At 36.7% G+C, this 20,734-nt stretch overlaps 1 protein-coding gene across 5 annotated transcripts in view; it reads left to right on the top strand.

The window, feature by feature from the left end:
- LOC135216988 (uncharacterized) overlaps nt 1–16,100 on the top strand; it is a 358,855-nt gene extending 342,755 nt beyond the window's left edge. For all 5 annotated transcript variants that reach the window (XM_064252540.1, XM_064252538.1, XM_064252539.1 and 2 more), the window contains one exon: nt 6,955–16,100. In XM_064252540.1, coding sequence (XP_064108610.1) covers nt 6,955–7,075 — 121 coding nt within the window. In that variant the 3' untranslated portion in view covers nt 7,076–16,100. The remainder of the gene's footprint in view (nt 1–6,954) is intronic.
- Nucleotides 16,101–20,734: the final 4,634 nt, after the last annotated feature.

Raw genomic sequence — 20,734 nt, 5'->3', positions numbered from 1 at the left:
AATGGTGTTGATGGGGTATGAGGCTGAATTCCAATAAAACGAACTGTGGAGTAGCAGATCTTGTACAGATTTTCCACCCCACCCTCCCCTTTAGGTGGATGGTACTTTGTTGAATGAGTCTAAAGCTTTAACTATTCTAGGTGTAATTTTTGATTCACATCTTACTTTTAAGAAACATGTAATCAAAGTTTCACCAAATGACACATGGAAGTGAAGTATTATTACTAAAGCCTCATATCTTCCTATAATGGGCGTTATGTTTATCTGTCCGTCTGTCATTCAATCATGGCCAAATGGCTGGTCCAATGGGCATAAAACTTGATAGGGTTATAGTGGGAACCCCCAAGATGGTTTATAATGGAGTTTCATCCTACCTCCCCCCTCTATGAAGGGGATGGGGTTAAGAGGGGATTCCTTGAAAAGGAGCTAGTTCTGCCCGTGAAACAGAGCTGGTTATGCCTGTAGACTTGGTTACTTTACGAATTTTCATAAATAATTTCTGTATACGTACATATGGCTTATCATTTGGAAAAGAATTCTATAGGGTAAACATCAGAGACATCAAAGAGGGCAGAGTTTGAGAAGGAGGTTGATGGAGAGAGAATGAGAGGGAGCGGAAGTGAGAGAGTAGATGGTGTGTTACGGAGAAGAAAGAGGAAAAGAGAGAGAGAGAGAGAGAGAGAGAAGAGCGGGTGTTTGGGAGAAGAGAGATGGTATTATTGAGAAGAAAGAGGGAAAGAGACAGTGGTGTTTGGAGAGAGAAAGAGATAGTAAGAAAAAGGAGAGAGAGACCTTACCTTACAGACCTTACAGTTCGTTCGGGTTGCCCCAGGTTCCCTCAGTGTGAGGCACCTCTAATGTCTACCAGAGAGTTGCTAGTACATCTTCCGGTATATTTTGCATCTTCCAATCTTGGATGGTCTGGGATGCAGTTTAGATATTTGTCGAGCTTATTCTTAAACACATCTACGCTCACTCCTGATATATTCCTCAGATGAGCTGGCAACGCATTGAATAGACGCTGCATTATCGATGCTGTGCGTAGTGGATTAATGTCCTAATGTGCTTTCCTTATTTTTCCTGGTATAGTTTTGGGCACTATTAATCTACCTCTGCTTGCTCTTTCTGATATTTTTAGTTCCATGATATTTTCTGTTATTCCTTCTATCTGTTTCCATGCCTGAATTATCATGTAGCGTTCTCTTCTCCTTTCTAGACTATATAATTTTAAGAATTGTAGTCTTTCCCAGTAGTCTAGGTCCTTAACTTCTTCTATTCTAGCTGTAAAGGACCTTTGTACACTCTCTATTTGTGCAATATCCTTTTGATAGTGTGGGTACCATATCATATTGCAATATTCAAGTGGACTACGAACATATGTTTTATAAAGCATAATCATGTGTTCAGCTTTTCTTGTTTTGAAGTGCCGTAACAACATTCCCATTTTTGCTTTACATTTTGCCAAAAGAATTGCTATTTGATCATTGCATAACATGTTCCTATTCATCATCACACCAAGGTCTTTAACTGCTTCCTTATTTGTGATTGTCTCATTATTAGGTCCCTATATGCATATAGCTTTCCTTCTCTGTCTCCATAATTTATTGATTCAAATTTATCAGAGTTAAATACCATCCTATTTTCCTCTGCCCAATCATATACTTTGTTAAGGTCTCTTTGTAGAGCGTTCCTATCTTCATCACAAGTAATTTCTCTACTTATTCTTGTGTCATCAGCGAAACTACTCACTACCGAATCCTTAACATTACTGTCTATGTCTTCAATCATAATAACAAACAGTATTGCAGCTAACACCGTAACCTTGTGGCACACCGGATATTACCTTGGTTTCATCCGATTTCTCAATCGTTTGCAATAACTATCTGTTTTCTGTTGTGTAAAAATTCTTTTAACCATCTTCCTACTTTATCTACGATATTGTGTTTTCTAATTTTCTTTGCTAATATATTATGGTCTACTTTGTCAAAAGCTTTTGCAAAGTCTAGATAACCACATCTGTTTCATTTCCGCTTTTCATATTTTTGAATATGTTCTCACGGTGGACTAACAGTTGGGTTTGTGTACTTTTCCGGGTACGAAAACCGTGTTGTCCTATATTAAACAAATTATTTTTTATTAAATGTTTCATAATATTTTTCTTCATTACCCTTTCATACACTTTCATAATATGTGATGTTAGACTCACAGGCCTATAATTACTTGCCTCTAGTCTTGATCCACTTTTGAAAGTAGGGGTGATATATGCTAATTGTGCTCATCATAAATCTTGCTTGTATCTACACTTTGTCTTAATAATATTGCAAGTGGCTTTGCGATAGAATGAACTACTTTCTTTAACAAAATAGCAGGGACTCCATCAGGCCCTGCAGCAGCTCCATTTTTAATTTCATTAATTGCCTGCACAATATCAGCTTCAATTAATTTCTATGTCAGCTAAATATTCACTATTTTCGTCCCTTACTTCTATATCATTATCTTCATTATCTATTCTAGGGGTGAATTCTCTCTTATATCGTTCTGCCAGTATGTTGCAAATTTCCTTTTTTTTATTCGTTAATCTCCCTTCAATTCTCAGAGGGCCTATTTCTATTCTTCTTTTATTCATCTTCTTCGCATATGAGTATAATAGTTTGGGGGTTTTGCTTGATATTTAATAGGGTTTTTTCTTCCAAGTCCCGTTTTTTCATTTTCTTTTGATTGTATAATCTTTTGTTCTGCATTTTCTATCTTACTTTTTAGATCTATAACTTTCCATGCATTTTTTTTCTTTTGCAAGACCTTTTTTCCACTTTCTGATTTTCTGGAACAAGATCCTTCTGTCTCTTGGTATGCATGAATGATGTTTACTTTTCTTCTTCGGTATATATTTATCCACTATTTTCTCTAATATTTTATATAATATCTCCGTTTTTACCCTTATGTCATCGCTTACGAAAATGTTATCCCAATCTTTGTTTAATTCTTCATTTATTTCTGACCTTTTATATATTTTTACTGTAGAAGTTGTATTTTCCATATCCTTCCCACTTTTTCATTTCTTGCTTATCTCTGTTTTCACTTGCTTTGGAATGAACTGTTAATTCTATGACATTATGGTCTGAAATACTCGCATTATAAACTATTATTTCTTTAACATAACTTCATCTCGTTCACAAATACTAGGTCTAAAGTATTTTCCTTTCTTGTTTGGCAGGTGATTTATTTGTTGAGAGAGAAGAGAGAGAGAGAGAGAGAGAGAGAGAGAGAGAGAGAGAGAGAGAGAGAGAGTAGAGGGGTTCTTGTTAGGTAGGAGAGAGAGAGAGAGAGAGAGAGAGAGAGAGAGAGAGAGAGAGAGAGAGAGAGAGAGAGAGAGAGAGTTGGTATTGGTGAGAAGAAAGAGAGAAAGAGACAGTAATGTTTGGTAAGAGAAAGGAGTGAGAGGGAGAGGGAGAGGAGAGAGAGAGAGAGAGTAGAGGGGTTGTTAGGTAGGAAAAGATGGAAAAAATGAGTGAGAGAGAGAGAGACAGAGAGTGAGTTGGTATTAGTGAGAAGAAAGAGGGAAAAAGAGTAATGGTTGGAGAGAGTAAGAGAAAGGAGCGAGAGGGAGAGGAAGAGAGAGAGAGAGATTAGAGGTGTTGTTAGGTAGGCGGAAGATGGAAAGAGTGAGTGATAGAGAGAGAGAGAGAGAGATAGAGTTGGTAGTGAGAAAAACAAGAGGGAAAGAGACAGTGATGGTTGGAGAGAGAGGAAAGGAGCGAGGAGTTTAGGAGGAGATCAGAGAGAGAGAGAGAGAGAGAGGAGAGAGAGAGAGAGAGAGATGATGGAGAGAGAGAGAGAGAGAGAGTAGAGGTGGTGTTAGGTAAGAGAGAGAGAGAGCAAGTTTATCAGTTGTCATTCAGAGTTATCCCAAGCAGAGCTAGGTTATTGGACGCGTTTAGGAATGCCGCCAATTTCTTTACTGCTGAATCATATTGACGGAGTGTTGATTCCCTTTTGTCTGACTCCAAGAACGAAATGTTCTCTGGGTCTATGTCCTCACCCCTCTGCCCTGCAAACTTCATGAAATCCATAAAGTTAGGGTTTTGTGAAGACCTGAGGAATCGAACACAGTCTTCGTTTGTACTTGTTGTGACAAGGCTAATTGGAGAGGTTGCTGTGGTAGTGTAATTCACTCGCCCCAGATTCATACCGACACCTTGTATAAAGGTGAGCAAGTCAGAATATTCTGGCATGTTCAATTTAGCAGTTCTCTGGTATTATAGCAATATTTTACCTTAGAAATAGCGCTAAAGGAACGTATTTCACTGGGCGACACGGCTTCCTCGCCCAGAAATAGATTTTTCCTACGTCAAAATCTCTTTTATAACTGATGAAATCAATGCAACCTTTTTTAGGTCATTTGTCCTTCCTTTATAGAATACTGTTCTATGCGCATGTTTGCTTCTGCCAGAGTTTTATCTCTCTTAGGTACAGTGGTTCATGGTGGTAGGTTTCTGTTTCTTAATAGTAGCAGTTATGACTTGGCCCATCAATGGTTGGTCTCTTGTTTGTCAAGTTTTCATAAGTTGTTAACAGAAATCTATAACATTCACATTTGATCCCTGATCCCCCTTTTCCTGTTAAATGTACCTCAGTGTTGAACTTCATTTTTACAAGTCAATGGCCCTTGTGGCCTTGTTCTATGTGAATAGGATCTTCGGAATAATAATAATGGCACCATTAACGTGGGAAGCTGTCACTGATTTCGATATGATGGTTGGATCTGCAAGTTAGCAAGTATTTTCAGTAGCTGCAAAACACAGTGTAACCCTTCATAACAAGCCTGGACCTAAAGTTCCTTATATTTTGTTCAGTGTAAACTCCATACCCCAGAATCTGGGATCCCATGCATCACATGAGGGACACTTCTAAGATGTTTGTTATTGCTGATGCCACAGCAAGATTAGTAGTTCTGGATCTGCTCTAGCAATAATACAACTTATGATTCATGTCAGCCTGGAAGAGGCTCCTGAAGCAGCTAGTTATTCACAGATGCCACACCAACCAGGGCATCCAGAAACCTTACACCCAGAGGTCACTGAATAAAGCTTCAGAGATGAGGGTTTTGGAAGTCACTACTGGATGTTATGCGATGCTTCAATAGGTGCTTCTCCTGCAGTTCACCATGAAGTGGCATTCTGTCTTGCAGTGTCACACATTCCATTGGATGGTCTCTATTTGGTTTGTTTATCACTCTTGAGTTTGCTGCTAAAGGCAAAGTAACTTGTAATCAAAACATACTGCGTACTGTTATATTGGCCATTCCAACTGTACACTGAGCTTTTCTACTCTGTAAGAGACATCTGCCCTCCTCAAGATCACTAGTCATCTGAGAGGGTAGGATTCAGTATTCCTTGTTGATGCATCAGCAGGAATCATGTCTTGACAACCTCATTAGCATGTTGACTGAAATAGGTCTTTTGTCAGGCTTACTCACATAATTCAGATGATGCGGCCGGCAAAGTTAAAAGTGAATTTTCGTAAAATCAGGTCTGCTGACACTTTGAGCCTTCAAAAGAAGTTTTAATGTTATAAGAGCCTTCAAAAGAAGTTTTAATGCTATAAGTATCATTAAGAAATATAGGTATGTGATGATGTCAAACAGTCTTATCCTGTTTAACATTTTGAGATACATAGGGAATAGATAAGTACTCATAAGGGACCATTAATCTTCCATTTTTGAGATATATAGTCTTCTAGGATTCCTTGCTGCTACATTTTGCCTGAATGGTTGTTTATTCACTGCATCTCTTCTGTAAAAGACAAAATACAACCTATCTCCCTTATTATGTGGGTGTTGGGCAGCTTTGTTACTCCTTGAGACTTTTCTAAATAGTATATTTGATTCCTGACATAATTCTGTCCCCAAGTGTGTTGGACTTTTCCTCGTCAGTGGCTAGGCTTCCATCCTAAATTGCAAATTGGATGGAATGCATATGAGCTTTTTGGGTTTTATGCTAACCATGCCAGATATCCTAAACCATACTAGCACAGAGCATGTAAATTAACATTTTCTGTAGTGTATGTGGAAAATTCCATAGGTTGGCCATAAATAATGCTGCTCAGTTTTAGAGGATTAGGACTAGCATAAAATAATTAATATTACTATTAACAGATGGGCCCAAATTCAGAGTAGGGGTTGGACTTGGAGTGTCTTTCCACATTTTACTCCAAATGGGATGTAGCCTGATCACATGTTAATTTGTGCTGCACAGTATTGTGCTATTGCAGTAGCACTGAAGGAAATCTTGTCACTCTCAAATATGAATTGAATCACCTTTGGCTGAGGGTGTTTAATGAACCATTTGACAATACAATCCAGTATATCCAGCAGTATTAAAGATGCTGAAGTGGACATTTGTTGGCATAATGGGGATTGAGAGAACAGACTTCATAGCTAAGAAGGCAATCACTGCCACTCTATCTAAAAAGTACATGTAACCAATAATATGCTATTTTTCAGGTTAATTTAGCATAAGTTGGGGGCTAGAAAAGTAGTAAATGAAAGAAATTACAAACTCTTCACATCGTAGGAAATTTGAAAAGTACAAAATTAAATGTAGTCCTATGCATATTAAGGATTTGCCACACTAAGCAGTGTTTTTATTGAGTAGATAGGATCAGCTCTTTTTTTTAAACATTATCTAGTACTGCTGACAGTTTGACATTTCTTGTGATTCTTTAATTTTAGAATTTGTATGTTTTGTCTTTACCATGTTTACCCGTTTTTGTGTTTACCTGCTTTTAGCTACACTTATTTAGAATTATTTAATGCTGTGTCTATTAATTGTGAAATTACAAGTCCACAAAACTATCAATTAACCATTTAGTTGAATGGAATCAGTACATTTTAAAAGTCTCATTCAATCATAATTTACGTTATTCATTGATGTTATTTTTCTTGAATGTTTACAGAATGAAAGCAGCTGAAGAAAAAGTGAAAAAAGTGCAGGAAGACAGGAATGTAGCAAAGAAAACCAAAGAAGCTGGAGGGTTGAAAAGTAAACTTAAGGATAAGCTAAAAGCTAAGGACTGAATTGAATGTTAAGATTATTCACAATGACTATGAATATGAATACAAGGTTGTGCTGTGATAAGAAATGCCTAGTTTAGTGGAGCCATGGTGTTTCAGGTATTAGAAGTGTATAGTGGATGAACTTTGTATTTATTTGGTGTGTCCAGAGTTACTCAGATTTTTGGATAACCAAAATTTTGTTTGATTAATGTCTTGTAAGAGATAACTGTTGATCAAGAAGTTTTTGGTTTATTCTTAGAATGTTCCTTAAAACAACAAATATGTTGGCTTTGAAAACTTTTATAAAGGCTCAAATAGTTTGTGTAAACCTGTGAACAATTTTTATACAAGTTGTATAAGAAATTGAAAGAGCCAGCAGAGTTTGTTGGTGAAAAATCTGTGATTAGTGAAGATGTTGTGATAATTTTGTAGTAATAACTGTTTAACTAATGAAAAATTATCAAGGTGGCTAATAACTGCAAAAGGAGAAATATGTTAATGGTTGGAGTTTCAGTCTAGTTTCCTAAGGTTGTTTTAGTGAAATGACTATAAAGAATCAGATGATGTACTTTTCTGTGAAGCTTGTGCTAGTTTTTTCCAACAATAATATGATGTGTAATCATATGAATCATGTTTAGAAAGAAAAAAACACTCATCTTAATCAAATTAAACTGGACAGTAAAGCCTTAAATTCTAAGTACGTAATGCCAAATGGTGAAACATGGTGCCATTAAACTAGACAATGAAGGCAAAAATTTGTATTTTTGCATAAAAAAGCCCTTTATATGTAAGTTTTAACAGGTTTGTATTAATGATTAAAGTGAATCTGTTTAGTTTTGCTATATAAGCTAAAAGTGTGCATGATGGTGTATTTTAGTTTTCATTTTGACGTACTTAGCATTTGCCAAAGTCTCCACGAAAGCAGATCGACAAACAAATTTTATTATAAGTTTAAATCTTCATTTCAGATTTTACCACCTTGCAGATAGTCAGACTGGGATCTTACTATGTACCTGGCAGTAAACACAGACTTCAGCCATTTCTATTGACTTCAGATCTCAGTAAATGTCATTAAGAATTTTTGTATGCTGTAAATATAACACAGTCAAAAATGAGAGAAAAGTTAAAGAAATAACTGGTTTGCATATGAAATTCCCCATGAGTTATTCTTTGGTTTATAGGTTGAACATATTATGATACTCTTCTTTCAGTTTGACCTACTATATCAGAGTCAGAAATATTTCGGCATTTTGGTTTTAAACACAACAAGCCAACTGTAAGAGTGGAAGGCTTTGCTTCCCCGATGTCTATATCTGAGAATTCTTAGAACATAATATGCATACTTAACCATATTTGCTGAAACTGTGATAGTCAGTTTAAATGGTAATGCACAACTTTCTAGTCTCATCAGCATTACTGTTCAATAATTATACTGTATATATTATGTATAATTTTGTAATATGCTGATTATTAAAGTATTTCAGTGCCTCATGGACAGTAAACATGAAAACAAATCAAATACAAATTTTGTTTTATAATAACTTATATTTTATAATAATTTTAAGTGTGTTGACAGCCATGCCAATCCTCTAGTTTTTTGTATTCTTAAGAACTTGAATGCCTTCTTTTGTATACTTATGCCTTAATGCCTTCTAGTGGTGGACAATTCAAGTGGTGACATACCATTTGGAAATAAGCAATGTAGTGTTTACATAATTGTCAAGACCTCCCTCACTAAGAAACTCCATCTAATTTTATGAAAGCTCTCTTCTCCACCAGAGCTATCAAGTCGGTCCACTGATTGCGACTCAGTTACCACCAGTGTCTCTAATTCTTAAATTTGTGACGAGGACTACATACGTACTTATATTCTCTGTATTGATCGACAGCATGGAACAAACAAAACATTTCATTAGTTGCCAGTCGTAATCTTCTAGATACTCATTTAATATCCTAGCTTACTCAAGTTTGAGCTTCATGACTAATTTTTTGGGGTTGACTTACACACTGGCATAAATAATTCATTTGGAGTTGGAACATTTATACTGAATGAGTTCAAAATGACTCTGCAGCCCTGCTCTTTACTTTGTTATATTAGTCAAAGATGCATACATATACAGATTGTTCTTCCAACTCAGTTTTATTATCACCAAGTTCTTCAATACCAGAGTATTATTTGTATTACACCATTTTTTTATGGAGGTATTTTTGTTAGATGAACGTAAATGTGGGTATGAACAGAATCACGTAGTGGCTATGTTTACTTATTTTCTTGTCAAAGATGGTTTAACCGCCTTGCCCTGAACCATTAGCCTGTGTATCCTCAACTTTTGGTTTTGTATATATTACTATTTTGAATACTCTATTCATTGTATAATGTTTGTGCTATTTTCTGGCGTTGGATCTGTCTTGGATTGATGTGTAACTGGAAGACAAATACCTATTGCTTTGTGTGCTTTCTGTTAATCACTGCTATTCCCTTCTGTTTTTATTTTTCAGCCTAGATTTGACAAGATAACTGAAATTATTCATTTTACTTGCCTGGACCTTGAAAACAGCAAAATTTCTGGAAACAAGGATGACATGAAACTTATAGAATTGCTGAGGTCAAGATTATTCCTAGAAGTATATCAGCCTTGAATGAAAAGTGTGTTTGAGCAAAACCTTGATAATTAAATGCCATGGAATTATGCCACTTGGAAGATAAGGAGTATCGAAGTGAGTGTGCATAATTTTATTTTTCCATAAGAGTTTGAGACATTTACCATACTGTTATTAGTGACTACCTCATCCTCAACCCTTCTTTACAGGCAGAGTACAGCCTCCAAGAATGCTGAGCCAACAGAATATGGGCTGAGTAGATTTGCATTTTTTTCAGGTTGATCCAAAACCTCACAGACAAGAAGTACTTAAATAATATGGTAATGGTAATCCAACAGGTGGCATTTTTTTAACAGCCATGTGAATTGGGACTGTGACTGTTGAGATGTATTTAGATGCCTTAGAATCTACCTTTAGTGGATCCAACCTAGACCATGATAGTCTTTAATAAATGGCAGACTTAAAGAATAATGAATCGGGTATAAATGAGAACATATTGTTGAATTTCAGCATTGTTCAAACAAAAAAATTGTCACTTTGAAAGTAAGTTTATTTTGTCGTTTGAACTGATCACATTTTTTTTGACCCACAGAAATTTGATGAATTGTCCATATGGCCAAGTTCCTGTTTCAGAGAGTGTAGGTCATCAATGTGACTGTCCAGACTTCAATAAATAGTGAATATCTAGCTTTGAAAAGAAAATAATTTTGAACAAAATGTTTATAGAAATTTTGGAGGACTTCATCACTTGACTTTATCGGGTCCTCAGATGATCAAAGAAATGGATTTTATTAAATATGTTAATTTAATGGTCCAAAACAAGTTTTTCAGACCAGACCATGAGATTAGAGAATTTTAATATGGTGGTCTGGTAAACTACCTAATAATAATATAATATGTAATAGAGTTTGATGGGTAGACACTGAAACAGCCACTTAACTTGGTTACAGCTATAGAAAAGACCATTTATGCAACTAAGAATGTGGATAAATTAATAAGTTCCAGCCAAGACAAGAGAACTTGAATTGTACTACTAATATCCACTGGCAACTTAAATTACATTCAGGAACTAATAAATAAAAGATAAAAACTGGAATAAGGCCAATCACACTGGAATGAATGGTTCATACTAGGAGCCTAGAACTTGTTCCATTCACAAGAGGATCACTTTTATACCAGAGGCCACAGACTTCAGGAAAAGTAGTAGTCAAGATTATAGCTTCAACCAAAAGTTTGTACTTTGTTGTCTGGTAAGAATATTTAATGGTATTAAGCCAATCGGAAGATTACTGGTCATGCCTCAGGAAGTCTAAGCGATGATGGTATTGGTCATTATGACAGACCTCATAAACCTGCTGGTCAATAATACACTAAACATGGACACAACCATAAGAGGTTACAGGAAAGGTCAAGGTCTATGAAGTTTGGTCAGGTGGAGCCTGCGAGGAACCACAGGATAGGACTAGTTAAGGAATTGGCGGAAGGAGGAGGACCTTATTGTTGACCAAGGAAAGGCAGGTGATGGGGAGTCAATACTCTTTTCCAATTTCTTTCCACACAGACCAGCTGAAACTTCAGGAATAATGTAGGGCAGATTATGGTGGTTTAACACCATACCAGGGTAGAAGGTGGCAACCTAGAGGGCATTGCCAACATCACTATTAGTCAATGACTGTGAGGCTGAAAATGTAGTAGAGGACTTGTAGTGTTTCAGTTAACCTGTACTCAGCAATGTTATGGGACAAAGTAGGCTGTGACTGAGACAGTAGAAAACATTCTGGATACCAAGGCTTCCTTCAGCCTCTCATCATTTCAGCAAGACTCCTGTCAGTCTCCCATCATTTAAGTCATTTAAGGCTGCTATATCTATTATGACTGCTAGAATCAGCAAACACCCCAGTGATTTGTGTCTTACTTCCCTGAAGCTTCTCCAAATTCACTTCTAACTTTGCAAGGGCCATGCATATTTGAAAATTCTAGGGGCAATTGAATTATGATGTTCTTGTTACCAGCTTGTTCATTTGCAGAAATCCATCAGGCTACTGTTTTCCTCAGTAATTTCATAGTCCTCATATCGTGAGGTGCACTTATTTCTAGCAGGGTATCACATCTCAGGGAGGTTGGCACAGAGGAGTGGAGAAATTTAACTAGATAAAAGATTCCTCTTCAATGAGAACAACAGAGTGCATAGTGCATTGGAAGGTGGTGGAATCTAAAGATGAGAATCAGATGCCCTAGAAGACTTTCTTCCAAGAAGTTAAGAGATTTGAATTAATCCTTGTCATTGGACATACCTGGGACCTCAGTTAAATAGTACAGAAAATTCTGTACAAAACAACAGTAATACACCAAATGCCAGTGAAATTTCTTAGATCTCAGCAGTGTCAATGAAGAAGAAAATGGAGACAGTGACTGGTTAAATTGTGGCCCCCCAGCTGCTACCATTCCAGACTCATTCATTCGTGAGAGGGGGCACCTGCAGAAGTCCTGGAAGGCTTGGATATTCCTCTGAACCCAGAAGCCGTATAATCTTATTGCCTGCAGCTTTTTCATATTTAAGTTAGTTCTCCAAGGCTGCTAGCCAGTAATATTTCCTGTTTCTGTATCACTGGCTTTTCCTGACCTCTCAGGTGTTCATACAGGTGCTGCCCCACAAAGAGGGCATTTATCTGCATATGTATTTGGAATGGTTGACTGACCCTTCCTTCCAGACATCAGCATCAGAGATGTATAGCAGCTGTCTGGTGTTGGACAACTATCAAAACATAGATAAAGTAAACGAGTCTAAACAACAAATGGATGAAGTAGTTATTAAAATATATTCTGCAGAAGGATATTTTATGATAATTGCAACTATATGTTGCAGAAGGATTGGTAAAATAATTGTAAAAAAGTGTATGTAGGCAAGGTGCCAGGAAGAACAATAAAGAAACAAGTCACAACTGCAAATTCATCTTACCAAAACTTAGTAAATTTAGGTTTTATTATTAGCATACACTGTCATCCTTAGAAAATAAACATTTTGACTTGATAGTTGGCCCACCATGAATTGGTTTGGAGCTTGCAGGGACAGCCAACAAAAGTAAAAAGTAAGAAGGAAAGAAAAAAAATATTTTAATATCTGGACAACCTTTGGACATAAGTTTGTAAGATCATATGACACATCAGAAATATTTGTCTACAAGATACTTTGATGGATAGTTGGAACATTTGCCAAAGAAATACTAGCATTATGACAATGTTGCAGCATTATGTATCCATTGATGAACGGATCATTATAAGTCTGTGATTAGTTAATTGAAGACCTCTTGTATGAAAGCGCATTCACTATGATACTGAACCACATCATTGCAGTTGAATACCATAGAAAACTGGGAAATGTAGTTAGAGAAAATATGTTACGGGAACACACAATTATCATAGACAAATTCTCGTAAGACTGGTTACTTAACAACCCATGCAGTTTTAAAACTGTGGGAAGCATACATGGCAGGTGTTTGTGACCAATGTAGACTGGAATCTTCTTTGTATGACACCTGGCTCAAGCAGCGTGGGCAATAGGTAATCTTCAAGTAGTACTTGAGATTAATGGAGAGGACTGTTCCCTCCCTTTTTCTTTCCCAAGTGTTGAACAGCCATATTTTGTTGTTTCATGGAATTCCCTTTCTGTTTCAAGCTCTTGCATCAACTCCACTAAAGCCTGTTCAGTGCAACCTGTAAGCATGTACCTTAACATGGAGATTATCTTGCCATCTCTGCAGTGGACAGGCTTCATCCAAAAAGCAGCGAATTATTTTTCTCTATCCAGTAGATGAAAAACGATGGACTTGTATCAGGTGAAGTAAAAGTGGGGCAGTTTCTTTGATTGGAGTTGTCAGTGGATGACTCTACATGCTTCCATTATTCCCAGCTTTAATTTATCCACTTTAATGCAGAAGGGTAACTTCATTTCAGTTTTCATTGGGTACAGATAAGCACTTTTGTAATGTTAATGTCAAGGAACTTCAATGGAATCTTGAGATGGAAGCGGCTCATTCTGTAGTTAAGTTTATATAATTCCAAGTGGATTATCATCCTAGCTCAACAGAGCCTTCAAAGCAAACCACAGAAAGACTCAAGGCTACATGCTGGCTTTAGCATTTCTCAGAAGTGGGAGCTGAGTGAGCTGCTGTCTGAAGTATTTCACACAAATAATGCTCGTCACCAAGAAATAATTTTCTCTGGATACCATGGTGAAAACCCCAGTTTAGGTTAGGGATGATTGATCAATGGTACTTTCCACAATTCTTGCTCTAGGGAACCATTTGTGAGTGAATGAAGACACCTTTCTTGTACTATTAACTTCATCCTAAGCTCTCATGGAAGGTTATTTTGTGTGTTTTATCTTTACTTTTTATTTGAAACAATGTCTTTGCTGGTTCTTAGCACCAGATGTTGCTGCATTTTACTGGGGGGTCATCACTCTTAAATATATGGACACTTTCTGAATACAGCAGTGGTTGGTTGGCAGTCAGGTGACCAACTAAACAACTGTCAGTGTCCTCATATTTTCCAAACTTTCATTACACTGATGCTAAAATACCTAAACTGTAAAGTAGCTGTGAGACTGACACACACACACACTCACAACTAGGTCATACCAGAAATGCTCTGGTAGAAATATTACGTGAATTTCAAATTAAGAAGCCCAGTATGGCTTAGGAGTCAACTTTAGGCCTCTTGTCATTCAGGAACATTTTTAAACCTCTCTACTGTATTTGACTCTCCCATCCCAAGCGGTTGATACATATGTTTGGCTTGCTGCACTGACAGAATAAAAAATTAGTTTTTCCATGTTTAAAACAGCTGTTTAATACTCGGTTTATCTCCTCCAAACAGGCATTAAGGCATAGGTAAGAGTAAATGGTTTGTGTCTGAAAAACTCTTTCAAATTGTAATACACAAGAGGTTATAAATGGTGATTCAGTAAAATAAAAATTACCAATGGTAAAGTTACATTTGTTTAAAACTGAATTCCCTAACAACCTCTGCTTAAACAGTACTACATGGTTAAGAAAATCCAGAATATTAAGCTTCCAGCATCACTAAAAAAAGGAAATGTTTGGGAACATAATCTGTATTCTCAGACATTACCGGAACTTTTAATATGCTGTACTATATAATAAGTTCACTTGAAGGTGTCAGGATTCGCTGCCTATCAGTACGAAAAGCAGTCGTTTGATTTCAAGTATAATTTTTATAATTGTGCTGAAATCATATTTCAAGTACGGCTATTTCAGATCATCATTTACATAAATTGAGTGGTTAACAACAAAAAGAAATTCACTCCATATCTGGCATTAACATTGATCTTTAACAGCTTTTTCACTACAGTATACCTAAACTATACTTTGTCCTCATGAAGGTTATGTCATACCCCATGATTATTTACATTGTAATGAATCAAATTTTGAAATTCAAGTATATTTGAGATAAAAAAATGTTTTGGATAATGTTTGTTTTTCAAAATTGACCCAGAATACAACTGGCACATTAAAAGATTGCGTTGACTTCTGCATGAATGTTTTAATATGATAAACTTTTTTATATTTTTAATTCCGTAAATATGTTTACGCACAAAATTGTTTCTTTAGCACAATGTGATTTTCTTAGTACGTACCACCTTACAAATTCCTGATCTGTTACATTGGAAAGTCACATTAACACAGAGAGTTTAACTATTTGATAACAGCATTAAGTGGAAGACATTGGCCCTGGATAGTACCTATACTGCCACTTTGCTTTTTATAGTTACTCAGGTGTTCTGGATCTCATTGTACGGTAGTTCTGGTGCTTCCAAAGAAAAGTCTTACATGGTGTCTATTACACAAGAGACCACCAGTTTTGCTTTTCATAGCATCTTTATAAATATATTGTTAATAAAATTAATTTTTACTTGTGTCTACATTTTACCTTTGAAGAAAAAAAGTGGTGTCTTTAGTTTTAATAATTATTTACTATTAAAGATGACAGTCTGTTAAAGGTTAAACTGCTACCCAAAATTATAAAGTTCTTTTTTAATTATTGAATGCTATAGTACATACTTGTTTCACTTCTCTAGCCCATTCAATCACATTTTCAGTCGTAGTGTTTGCTTGAAGATGTCTTTAAGAGGTACAGTCATTTCACTGAAAAAAATCCCAATGTCATATACAGTATAGCCATATTATCATGGAACATTGTACTCCCATTCACACCAAATGCTTCATGCCCGAACAAGATTTCCACACTGGGGGCACTACCTCACAAGAGCATGATAATCATTCCGTGCTGAAGCTTGCCATGGATCACTGGTTTTGTTGCTTTTGGAAGTTCCTTTAGCATTTTGTTTGTCTTAAATTGTTTTTTGCAGTTACAGTACATATATTGTTGATTACTGTGAATATCAAATTTCATTTTGCATTTACATTGTTTGTTATTTTTTCTCCCTTTTGTTCTCAATTCCTTCATTTTTGACTTCAGACTCCTAGCACCTTGCCATTTGGTGGGGGAGACATTCAGAGAGCATCTACTTAGACTTGTCATGTAACTATGCTATAAGCAGTGTTAACTAATTAGCTGGGCTTCTTATCTGCTCCATTTTCCTACTTTATACTACAGGAAGTCCCAAACTTGCAGAGGGGGTTACAGTCCAGTGATGCATCGTAAGTCGATTTCCACCTTAAGTTGGTGCTTTTTAATAAATAGGCGCCATTAACAGCACTTACAGATGGTATCATAACTATATACCTGTTCTTGTTTTAAGCACTGTAACTAGATACATATTCTTGACAAATTTATTTGAGAGAGTGCTGTAAGATCAGAACAACGTAAGTCGGAAGCCTTGTACTATCTGGACTGATGTTGAGCAAGACCCCCACTGGGCTTTGATTACTTCTTAGATTGCATAGAAGAGAGTGAATTTAGATACTATGCCTTATCCTTTGTAGAATTAAAGTAGCTAATGAGGCTGAGTTAGGTGAAAGTCTAATAGTATCAGACTGCTTCTAGTGTTGGGTCCAACCTTGACAGACTGATGATCATCAAGATACTATGAGAATTCTTTATTTCTTAGTATACAATATTTGATGGCATATAAAACTCCTAATTTCATACTTGAATTTAAGAAAATAATGATTTACATATAAAAGTTTAATATCATTGCAATTAATAGATACAGTATGGCAGAGACTCCCCGACCCCCCAACTCTTTGTCGAGATTGAATGCACTATAGTACGTACTATCTTTTCTGTGGGTTCAACTAAATGTTGGGATCTGGATCCCTTTCACTTCTCCTTCAATACCTTTTCCTGCTTCCTCCTCCTTATGTTTCCAGACTGGGAATGGCATTGATTACGAAAAATGGCTGTACGTACCTTTAACATGACGCCCTGATTTAGAATAGGTAATAATAGATGATTTCCCACCCTACCCCATCTTAGTGGTCCTGCCTAACCCTATCCTTTACTGCCTACCTTAATTTACACACCAAGTTTTCTCGTAGGGTTTTCAGAGAGGTTCTAGTAACCCGGTGCTTCTTTGGCATTGTATTTAAAACCAGGTGAGTGGTGGGTATACCACAAGATCCTTACTCATTGCTAGGGCCAAAAGCTTGATGGCTGGTGGATATGCAGTGTAGGGGATATGGTAGGTTGCTGACTTTTCTTATCCCTTCAGTGCACATGTAGGGTGACTACTCTGGCTCCGTTCTGAATGGGACAAAACTCAAGAGGATAAAATATGTCTGGTTGCCAAAGTCCTTATCTTGGTTCTGAGGCCCTGCATATGAATATCTCCATATCCTAGGTATTTCTGGTCCTATGGGAACTTTTCCATTTCCTCCCAAGGCATTATGAGGTCGCAGTATCTTCTTCCATTTAATGATCTAAGTGTGGCTACAAACAGGAAAAATGAATTTTTTTTTTTAGTTACTAATCCTCCAGGTAATTCTCTTATTTCCCCATTTCCTCCTGATCTAGCAGTTGATCCTCCACCTAATATTCACAACCCAACCCCTAAATTTGGCTCTGCAAAAGATTAGGGTAATGACTTCTCCTAGAATAAATTGAAACAAAGCAGTATATAATATCAAATCATGAACGTCAAAGATTTGAAAGTAAGCAGTCGCAGGTTACAGGGGTTCTGTTCCGATGGCTTGATGATAAGCGAAAATTGCAGATAAACGAAAATCAGCAATTATCAGTGCCAATAACAGGATTTTGGTGCTCATAACCAGTTAATGGCACCTCTGTTAGGTATATAATGGTGCCAATACCCGATTATCGGTGCTAGATGAGCGCCATAAAACTGGATCGCCGATAACCGGGGATTCCCTGTAGTATTGCATATTGAGGTTCTACCAGTCAAATGTGACTATGAACCTATCTCTACTACTTTGAGTACCTTTGGCCCATTAGGAAATTAGAATGCACTATCTTTCTATAGAAGGTAAGTGGGAAGCACGGCTACTTTTAAAAGCATGAACATGCTTTTGAAGCCAGCTGCAATATTGAGACACTAGAAATATGCCAGTCTGCCATTAGAGGAAGTTTGACTGACAAAACTCCTAGAAATCTAGATGTCTATATACCTTCTGAATGGGCTGTAGATCAACGTCAAAGCTGAATGGGCTGTAGATCAACGTCAAAGCCAACAGAAGAACATTTCAGCAAGGAATCCTAAACTACTTCGTGGCTGGTAGCAACAGCAAAGGAAGAAACATATTTATTATAAATAAACCAGATACCACCAGAAGTAGGTAGGTCTACTAGCATAAAGATTGGCAAGATATCGATTTGGTAAAGAAAAAATTTTTATTCATGCAAAATCAAAGACCCAGGCACATTAGTTGAGTGATAATGAAATGCTAAAAGAAATCAGACCCCACATGAACTTCAACTATGGAAGAGGGGGAATCTTTGACAAAGACTTGTATGAATTCACTGATGAAATTCTAGAAATGAGCCCAACATTAGTATGGAAGGTAAAAAAAAATAACTATTGCAACCGTGGTCACTGACATTTGAGCACCCAAATGTGCCATCCCATGTCACATTTAAAAATGAAAGAGAGCAAGACCCTTCAACCCAAAACCTATGTAGTGTTTTAACTGCATCAGCTTTGGCCACTCGTCAAGTGTTTGTAAAAGCTCTTGAGTTTGTATTAATTGCTCAGCCCCTGAACATGGTTTATGCTCTGTAACTCCAAAGTGTGTTGTCACTTGGATCACAAATCCAGTGATAAAAAGTGTGATGAATTTAAACTTGAACAAATAGCAATAAATAAAGTAATGCTTAGCACATTAGCATAAGTCATGCAAAAAGACAAATGGGAAAAAAGCTAAGAGCTATGCTAGAGCTCTAAATCCCTTACCCCTTAAAACCACAAGGGATCCAGTCCGTACAGGAGCTGCTTCCTTTGTAGCAGTTGCTCCCTCCCCTGTGGTAAAGGCTCATCCCTCTAGGTCAGGCGCTCAGCCTGGCAAAGCAGAGCTCACCTCCTAAGCTAGATAAGTAACCACCTGCTGAAAAGAACATCCACCCATATCTTTACCATCACCGACAATAGATGAAGAATCACAGATATATTCTCTGCTCCAAGGAAAGGAATTTGAGAAAAGTAGGAGAGAGAGAACCCCATCATCCTCCCCTCCTCTGTCACTCCACAGCCAAAATAAAAATGATGGTAACCCCGAACTTAACAGTTACTGTACTGGCACTTCAGTGAGACCAAAGTAGTCCAGCATTTTGAGTAACAAAAACACAGTGGCAGAAATCCATCCTCATCCTGAAGGTAATAGTAAAAGAGAAAATAATAAGGGTACCAATCGAAAGCCACAGATCCCATGACCATTTATAAATTCAACATCCCAAAGAAACAAATCTAACAAGGAAAAGGACTTAAAAAACTCAAAAACAAGTATAATGTGAATTTTAAAGGGGAACTGTCCAGGTATTATATTTCAATTGCTGAACAAATCAAATCTAATCAGGGATTCAGTAGCAAAAAAATAGTTCCAAGAAATAAATATTGGGGACAAATTATATAACCATGGTTTAAATTATAATTTCTACAGATCTCCGCAACAAGGAGAAAGAGCTTGAGGAGGCACAGGCTTTATTATCCATAAATCTGTAAAATGCAGTATCATCCAACTCTAAAAACAATATTTAATGCTTGTGCTGTACAAACTTATATTGATAAAAAGATTGGTCTGTTATCTATATCTGCAGCCTAGATTGGAAGACCACCTATACGTATATGGCTGGTAACAATAATCAATTATATATCTATATATATATATACAGGCGGTCCCCGGGTTACGACGGGGGTTCCGTTCTTAAGACGCGTCGTAACCCGAAAATCGTCGTAAGCCGGAACGACGTTCTTGAAAACATGTCCACAGGGAAAATTTCACTACTAATTTGCAATTTTTCTTAGGGCCGTATCTCTAAAATTATCACTAATTTACTTTTTTCATGTGCAACGCTGTGTATTCACAAATTACTGTATATTTTCATTAAAATACAAGAGAGAGAGAGAGAGAGAAAAAAAAATAACTCCTTACGGTTTCAATGGATTGAAATGAGTCTGTAGGCAACTTTTTCCCCCTCCCATAAATACATATATTTCTCCAGAGAAGAGAGAAAGAGAGGACTGTGCAATTATGTTTGTCTGTCTATCTATTCTTTTGCTGAGAGCGAGAGAGATAAAAGGAAGGAATAGAAACACCAAATGTATGACAAGTATCTTGTGGAGAGAGAGAGAGAGAGAGAGAGAGAGAGTTGTCCTCACAGTATTTAAAAGAGAGAAATGGAATGATACTTGTATTTAAAATACTCAGATATGAATTTTGTACTTACAGTTAATAAGTATTATTATTGGAAAATATTAATGATAAACTTATTACATACATGTCCATGAAATGATCTCATCTCGTAAGAGAGAGAGAGAGAGAGAGAATTACATAAAACCATTAAATTCGTTGCCCATTGTATGGCAATTAAGCTCCGATGTCACTCGAGTTGAGTTAGGGAAATTGATACAGAAAAAGACAAAGG

Source organism: Macrobrachium nipponense, chromosome 7 (genome assembly GCF_015104395.2).
Source record: "Macrobrachium nipponense isolate FS-2020 chromosome 7, ASM1510439v2, whole genome shotgun sequence".
NCBI lineage: Eukaryota > Metazoa > Arthropoda > Malacostraca > Decapoda > Palaemonidae > Macrobrachium > Macrobrachium nipponense.
Note: the sequence above shows the minus strand (reverse complement) of the source record. Positions and strands in the feature narration are given on the sequence as shown.